At 41.5% G+C, this 7,959-nt stretch overlaps 1 protein-coding gene across 1 annotated transcript; it reads left to right on the top strand.

Annotated features, from left to right (window-relative positions):
* Positions 1–2,689: 2,689 nt before the first annotated feature.
* On the top strand, positions 2,690–7,937 carry otub1b (OTU deubiquitinase, ubiquitin aldehyde binding 1b). Its single transcript, XM_008435041.2, has 7 exons — positions 2,690–2,794; positions 4,422–4,483; positions 5,518–5,616; positions 5,703–5,821; positions 6,053–6,137; positions 6,678–6,872; positions 7,576–7,937. Exons 1-7 carry the CDS (start codon positions 2,752–2,754, stop codon positions 7,771–7,773), a joined length of 801 nt encoding a protein of 266 aa, XP_008433263.1. The 5' UTR covers positions 2,690–2,751; the 3' UTR covers positions 7,774–7,937.
* Positions 7,938–7,959: the final 22 nt, after the last annotated feature.

Raw genomic sequence — 7,959 nt, 5'->3', positions numbered from 1 at the left:
ACTCGAGTTCAGATCGGGGGGGGGGCGTTCCTCCCAACCATGCCCCTCCAGGTCTCACTGTCATTGCCCAGGTGAGCGTTGAAGTCCCCCAGTAGAACAAGGGAGTCCCCTGGAGGGTCACTCTCCAGTACCCCCTCTAAGGACTCCAAAAAGGGTGGGTAATCTGAACTGTTGGTCGGCCAGTGAGCACAGACAACAGTCAGAACCCGTCCCCCCAACGTACAGGCGCCGAGATGGGGGGCACCACCCCAGTCTGCCAATCCAAGTATGCCCACTCCTGCCCGGTGCCTCTCACCGTGGGCAACTCCAGAGTGGAAGTACGTCCAGCCCCTCTCAAGGAGACTGGTTTCAGAACCAGAGCCATGCGTTGAGGTGAGGCCAATTATTTCTAGCTGGGACCTCTCAGCCTCGCACACCAACTCCGGTTCCTTCCCCACCAGAGAGGTGACGTTCCACGTCCCAAGAGCCAGTTTCTGCAGCCGAGGATCAGACCGCCAGGGTCCCCTCCCTCGGCTGCCGCCCGTTACACACTGCACCCGACCCCTTTGGCCCCTCCGACAGGTGGCGAGCCCATTGGAAGGGGGACCCACGTCTCCTCTTCGGGCTGAGCCCGGCCGGGCTCCGTGGGTAAAAGCCCGGCCACCAGRCGCTCGCCATTGTGCCCCACCTCCAGGCCTGGCTCCAGAGTGGGGCCCCGGTGACCCGCGTCCGGGCGAGGGAGCGCTAGATCCAAGGTTGTTGTGCATTATAAGGGGTCTTCGGCTGCGCTTTGTCTGGTTCCTCACCTAGGACCTGTCTGCCTTGGGTGACCCTACCAGGGGCATAAAGCCCTAGACAGCATAGCTGAGGATCATTGGGACACTCAAACCCCTCCACCACGCTAAGGTGGCAGCCCGAGGAGAGGTTTTACACAATCAGTGTAGAAAACATTCCAAATCAAACTCTTTATCTTGACTATGTTTTCTCCATTCACCTCATATGGAAGTCCCTTAATTGTACTCATACATAACCAGGTTTGACACAGATCCTTCCAGTAATCATGATCTTTATTTGATAAAATAGAAGTAATAGACTTAAAATAACTTGGTTAAAACAATTTAGAACGTCCAAGTGCAAGTTGAAGTCTGAATTTACCTTTCCAGCATTGACCTTGGCCCGACTGCAGCTAAGCTAGCAGCCATTTTGGCCGTGACCAACATTAAATATCTTGAGTGGACGTTGCCTTTATTACAAGCATTTAGAGGAAGCAGTCTACTCTTAATCCTTCAAAAATTAAACCTCCATCATTGTCAAAGATGAAGACCTCTGAAGAATCAGCAACACTTGCAGAAGCAGGTGAGAAGCTGTCTTCCAAATTAAAACATTTGTAGTTCCATACTTAGTACAGAAGTACAAAGAAATTCACTGATGGTTGCAAACATTTCCAAAGTTTTTGATGATGACTTCAGCAAACGTTAAAGATTGTAATACAATTCAAAGCTCAATTTCACTGCTGCATGATACAAGACTGCATTTTCTTAAAGATATCAAACAAGGATAGCTTATACTTATCCTGGTTTCTTCTGTTAAAACACATATTGATAAGTGAACAGTATTCAAAAAATAAATCTTTCTGGAGAATTCTGATACAATTCCAAAAATTACTCTGATGTTTGTCTAAGATTTGAAAATAAAACAAAATAAAATAATTTTCTACATTAAAATAATAAAATAATTCCAACCTCTTCTGGATCAGCATTCCTGTCAAATTTTTGGACAAATTTCTTGACCATGCCAGTTATAAAGGAAAATGATATCTTGGAAAAATTTAGCAAACTTAATGCGACTTCAGCAAAACGCCCAAAACGTAATTTTTAATTCATTGTGAAAGTAAAACTGTGAAGGTAAAAAAATATAATTGGTCCAAAATTTCACAATAAATTGGGTTAGTTCAAACATACTGAACTGATGGGTTTAAAAAACAGTTTGGCATACCCTGTTTGAATAGCATACTGGAAGTCTACTAGGCTACTTTCATAACACCATAACGATATTTGTATGTTTGTTGTGTAATTAATGTGTGCTATATAATACACAAAAATGAGTAGTCTGAAGTTTACTGAAGTAATGGTTAAACTGCTTTAAAACATTGAAAGAATTCATCTTTCCATTTGCTATAATTCACTCAAGCTAGCAGACAGCGCTCCATTAGCCAACCATTTTGGAATTTTTATTTTTATTTCAGTGAGATACATTGAAATAATAGTTTATAAAGGAGTATGCTGGTTCCGTGTAACACCCATCAAAACAGCATAACCCTTCATAAAGATCAGAATGCTGATTTGATAAAATGGCTTTGTAGAGTGGTATGCTAAATTGACAGGATATGCCAAACCGACAGAACACTCTCCCCCTGTTGGCCCCTCTCTAGAACCGCCCATGGCTAGTGGGATAGTTTCATCTTATAGAAAGTTTTTAGCCAGTTATGATATTAATGATAATAAACAAAATAGAAAAATGTAAAAGCAATTCCACAACCTGTAATATTTATTTGCTCAAATTCATCACTAAATACAGTAGATTTTACCCCGACTCTTTTCTTTGCCATACTTGGCCAGACATGCAATCTATTAAAATTTCTCCTTAATTTATGTACCATGAAAATATGACTATTATAATAAATTAATCAAGCACGTTTTCCTCGCTCCTCTTTTCGGAAGTATATAATGCATGAGGTCATGAAGAAGGAGGAAACAGATCTCGATAGCTAAGATGGCGGAGGAACAGCAGGAATCCTCGCAGGGAGAGATGGAAGGTGAGAAAATCAGTTGCTCGTGAAAATCTCCAACAAGGTGCGTTGACATTTATCGGGCAGCTGGAGTTCAGATTATTGCATCTCTCCGCAGAGGGCTTCATCTGTCCCTGTAACCGTGGCTGACACGCCACCTGAAAGGCCACAGCTTCCCAGCTAACACTAGCGAGTTGCAGCTGCTGCAGTTACACAAAGAGAGAAAGAAAACCGCTGGTTTAGTTACAAGCAGGGAAACAGTGCGTGGACTTGAACTAGTATTAAACGTCACAAGGTGTTGAATACGTAGGGTTAACATGTAAGGGGGGCGGTTTTGTTTTCTGAGCGGTGTGGAGACGTTTTTCGTCGTGCCCAGAAATTGTTTTGTTTTCGCACAAGTCGAGCTAGCCCTGTTTAGCTCTCGGGCTGCAGCCGGTGTTATGTGGAAGATTGGGTTCGTTATAATTGAGGAATGCCGTTTTACATTAGCGTTGTTTATTGGTAACAAGATTTTTTTTTAATTTCTGAAGGTAGTGTTTAATTATTAAAAAAAAAATCTTTGCTCAGGTTATGTTCATGTAAACATCATTCGTAGAACTACATCCTTCTTTTTTAAAGGACCAAGATAAGATGAAACGTACAGAAGATATTAAAACGATGATAAAATGTCAGTACAGTAGACTCTAAGATTTGAATGAAAGATGTTGAATACGCTGGACATGTAGAATGTGTTGTCATTTATGCGTTTCTAAATCATGTCCAGAACCACAAACCTCAGAGATGAACAAATGTAGCGTTTTTCTGTGGTTGGTGCCAACACAGATTTTCATATCCGTTTATGTTTTTACTCTGATTATGTTTTAAGTTTGTATTTTATTCCCCTTTAAAAGTCTGGGATCAAAAATTCTTTCATACTTTTGAACCATCTGCAACAACACCTGCTGCTTAAAGATGAGCTAGCTTCGTTTTAGCCTGAGGATTCGGAGGGCAGACTGATTAAAAGTGGTGGACCTCCGGTATTCTCATGAGTTGGGGATAAAGGCGAATAACTAAGATATGCGAATACTTAACACCCTCTATAAAAATGCTTAAAACTTCCTATTTTAATTGTTGCAATCACCAAAATACCTTAATATGCATCAAATGCACAGTTTTAAACTGTTTCAGCATTACTTTAGTTCACCATCCACTGTCTTTCTTATCTGCGCTCTTGGGTTACAGCCAATCAAAACCAAGCAAAATAAACGCTGCCCTGGGATTGGCCGCTTGGAAACGCAGCTAATATTAAAACAAGTAGCATTGCGTGTAGCTAGTTTAGCTTCCGAAGTTGCACTTCAAACATTTTAAGGAAATTAATCCGCAAAATTGCACCAGAGGTTAGGTGGGGGTTTACTGTAATTGAGAATACTTCCTTCCACTGGAAATTCAAGTTCTGCAATGATTTTTATTTCTGGCCTGTATAACAATGCAGGTGCTTTTGTTTTTTTTCTTGTGTGAAAGTAAACCTGCATTACTGCTTAAAAAAATTGAAGGGAAATGACAGTCTCTTCCTAACAGCAAGTTTACCTGCACTATAACTGCTCTTGACTTGACTTGATGAAATTCCATATCCAGTCCTGACTTTGACTGTCCTTGACTTCTCCTCGTTTTCCAGGAGTTAATTGTCTCGCCTACGATGAGGCCATAATCGCTCAACAGGACAGGATTCAGCAGGAGGTGAGGAATCAAATGTTTCTTCTAAGGGGATTGCCCCTGACCACACCAAACCACACTGCATTGCATTCTGGGTAATTGGCAGCTGTCTGGTCGGAGTGCCGACACACTTTGTACACAGATGGAGAGAGGGGGAAAAAAAACAAAATGAAAGGAGAGAAAATAGGAAAAGGACAAAAGCAACAACGCTACTAGTAGATAAATGAACTGTATTGAGCTGATGTAGAGATTATTTTAGCAGCGCTAAGACCTTTGTGTTTTTGGTTTAAGCTAGTTGACAAATACTTTTTTTTTTTCCAATGAAAATTTCCAATATTTTCTTGTAGAATTTATGTTCAAATTTGTGAACATTTTGAGGTAATGTTATTCCCTCATCAGAAACATACCTGTAGCGTTTCCCTGATTCGTTCATGCACGCTTGAGAAATCCTTTAATCTCTATGGCAACCGTTCAGCTGCACAAAACGCCTGGTTGGATCTAGCTCTGCCTTCGAGGACAAAGCTCCTCCTCAGAGAAGCAGATTCCAAGCTTCCGAGTCTCCGCCTGGTGGAACTGTGCTGCTGCGGAGCTCGTAATAGGAGTCACTTCTCAGAGCAACGCTGGTAGAAACGTTGTAAAAAAAAAAAAAAAAAAAGGAGTTCATAGGAGCCATGTTGTGATGACATCCTGAAGGTGGAGTTTCAGAAAGAGCAGAAGTTTCTTAAATTAGTCAAATTTTTTTTAAGTTAAGTTGCATTTTTGTAACATAGTGACTTGATTGTGCTGTAAAATGCCACTATATGCATGGAAAATACATGATACTGCCCCTTTAAGAGATATACCGATAAGAATTTTGGAGTCTGCTGGAAGCTTTGATGTCTTTCTCCACCCAGAATAAGCCTCAACAGCATATTAGGGTATTAGGTATATTAAAACAGGCAGTTATAACGTTTTTACAGGAGGTACCCAAGGGTTTGTGGATTGTAAATGCACAGTTGACAACGAGTTTAAAACATCTGAGTTGGTGCAACTGCAGACTAACTGTATCGTCTGTGCAGATCGCAAACACCAACCCGCTAGTGTCAGACAGACAGGACCTGTCGGTGCTGCAGAGAGAATACGCCGAGGACGACACGGTTTATCAACTCAAGCTCAAGGTCGGCCAGACTGTCGGTTCACAGCGTCGGGTTTTACAGCGTGGCTCCAAATTTTGTAAGTAACGCCTCTTCGTTTTCCGTTTCAGGACCTATACAAAAAGTACGCATATATCCGCAAAACACGACCAGATGGAAACTGTTTCTACAGAGCCTTCGGCTTCGCACATCTGGAGTCGCTGCTAGACAACAGCAAAGAACTTCAGAAGTAAGAGGCATCATGGCTACCGTCAGCTTACTAAAGGGTTTTTTTTTTTTTTGTCTTAAACCAAAAGGATCCATTTTGGCTTTATACTTTATACCATTGCAGCCCTGCAAATTAAACATACTTGCCAGTATTTAGCTTCTGTGTTGGTCAGGTTACCATGACGCATCAGAATGTGCATCATATTCTGTGTTGGGATGTTTCCATCTTTAATAAATGTTTTTGTATTTTTAGATTTAAAGCAGTGGCAGCTAAAAGCAAACTAGACCTGGTTAACGAAGGCTTCACTGAGTTTACCATTGAGGATTTCCACAACACGGTGAGCGTCCCGTCTGTCCGTTCGCCGTTTCGCTCCTCAGGTCTGGTTGTTGAAGCTGTCGGTCCAGATTAGACGGACAAATCAGATCGGCTTCTCAGATCGACAAATCAGCTCTGATTTAGGTCTTCTGAACCACAGCATTTTATTGTATTGACTTGTTGAACTGTTTTCATTAATTCCATAATTAACACATGTTTTGATTTGAGGACACAGACATGCATCAAAAACACATTATGTTCAAGATTTTCTACTTTGTTGTATTCATCACTTGACGACAACATTCCTGTTAAGCTAGCTCACCTTCAGTAGCTAGTGTAGGATTTAAGTATATTTAGCCAAAATAAAAACATGCTGGATCCTTATTTCTACTACTTTTATTCATAACATACTCATTTATTTTTAGATGTTTTGTAGTTGATTTTGAATGTGGCTTTTTTTTTTTTGCCGAAATAGCTAAAGTACACAATATTTTTTTGTCTTAATTTTTTAGTAGTTAATTATTATTTTTTGCCCCCCTCCCACCTGCCACCTGCCATCCAGTTCATGGACTTGATTGAACTGTGTGAGAAACATCCCGGCCTGCAGGAGCTGCTGAACTCTTTCAACGACCAGAACATGTCCGACTACGTTGTTGTTTACCTGCGCCTCCTTACCTCAGGCTACTTGCAGCGAGAGCATGGCTTCTTCGAGCATTTCATCGAGGGAGGACGAACCATCAAGGAGTTCTGTCAGCAGGTGGGCAGCGTTTGGGATAAAAGTTGTTTTATAGAGAAACATGATAAAGATAGAAACTGGAAGTCGCCTTTCCCCCCCGGCTGATGGTGATTATCTTCCAGGTCTTAATCCAGTGTTTCTCATCCCTGGTCCTCACTGCCCCCCTGTCCTGCTTGTTTTAGGTATTTTCCTTCTGCCACACACCTGAATTGTATCTCTGGGTGATTAACAGGCTTCTGCAGCACTTGATGTTTATGCAATCATTTGAATCAGCTGTTTTGGGATAGAGGCACATCTAAAACATGCAGAGCAGGGGGCGGTGAGGACCAGGGTTGAGAAACACTGTCTTAATCGCTGATTAAAATTTTTACTACCGCACATAAAACAGCAGCGATGGGCACCGCTACCTAAAAAGTTGGTTGCACTAATCATAAACATTAGCTCCGCTAACATGCCACCCCAACTTGCTATTTAGTAAAGGCTAATGCTAAAGCGCTAATAATATCTGCCCTCGAAAGATAACCCTCAAGCACCAAATTAATTTAGACATTTACATTTTCCATAATACCGTTAAATATTATAATATTTATGTTTATATGTTCTCTACTGTCTTCCTATAGGTAAACATAGATACTTATTAAAGAGGATTTTTGAATGAACGTATGCGAAATGTTTGTGAATATGTAGTTTATCGGGTATTTTTTTTCCCTTTCTCCTTTCCTAGGAAGTAGAGCCTATGTCTAAAGAAAGTGACCACATTCACATCATTGCCTTAGCCAAGGCCCTGAATGTATCCATTCTGGTGGAGTACATGGACAGAGGGGAAGGAGGGTCTGTCAATAACCACATCTTCCCTGAAGGGGGCGACCCACGCATCTTCCTGCTGTACAGACCAGGCCATTACGACATCCTGTACAAATAACACTCCTGGGCCTCATCAGATCACATCCTCCTCAAGCTGCGCTCCGCAGGGGGAGCGTTTAAGAAAAAACAAACAAAAAATAACATCAGCTGCCACGTTGATTTACAAATCGCATCTGTGTCTGAGATGATTCTCATTTATTTGGAAATAAAACGATAAAATCACATGCGTCTCATTTTACCCCTC

The sequence above is a fragment of the Poecilia reticulata genome, linkage group LG18 (genome assembly GCF_000633615.1).
Source record: "Poecilia reticulata strain Guanapo linkage group LG18, Guppy_female_1.0+MT, whole genome shotgun sequence".
NCBI lineage: Eukaryota > Metazoa > Chordata > Actinopteri > Cyprinodontiformes > Poeciliidae > Poecilia > Poecilia reticulata.
Note: the sequence above shows the minus strand (reverse complement) of the source record. Positions and strands in the feature narration are given on the sequence as shown.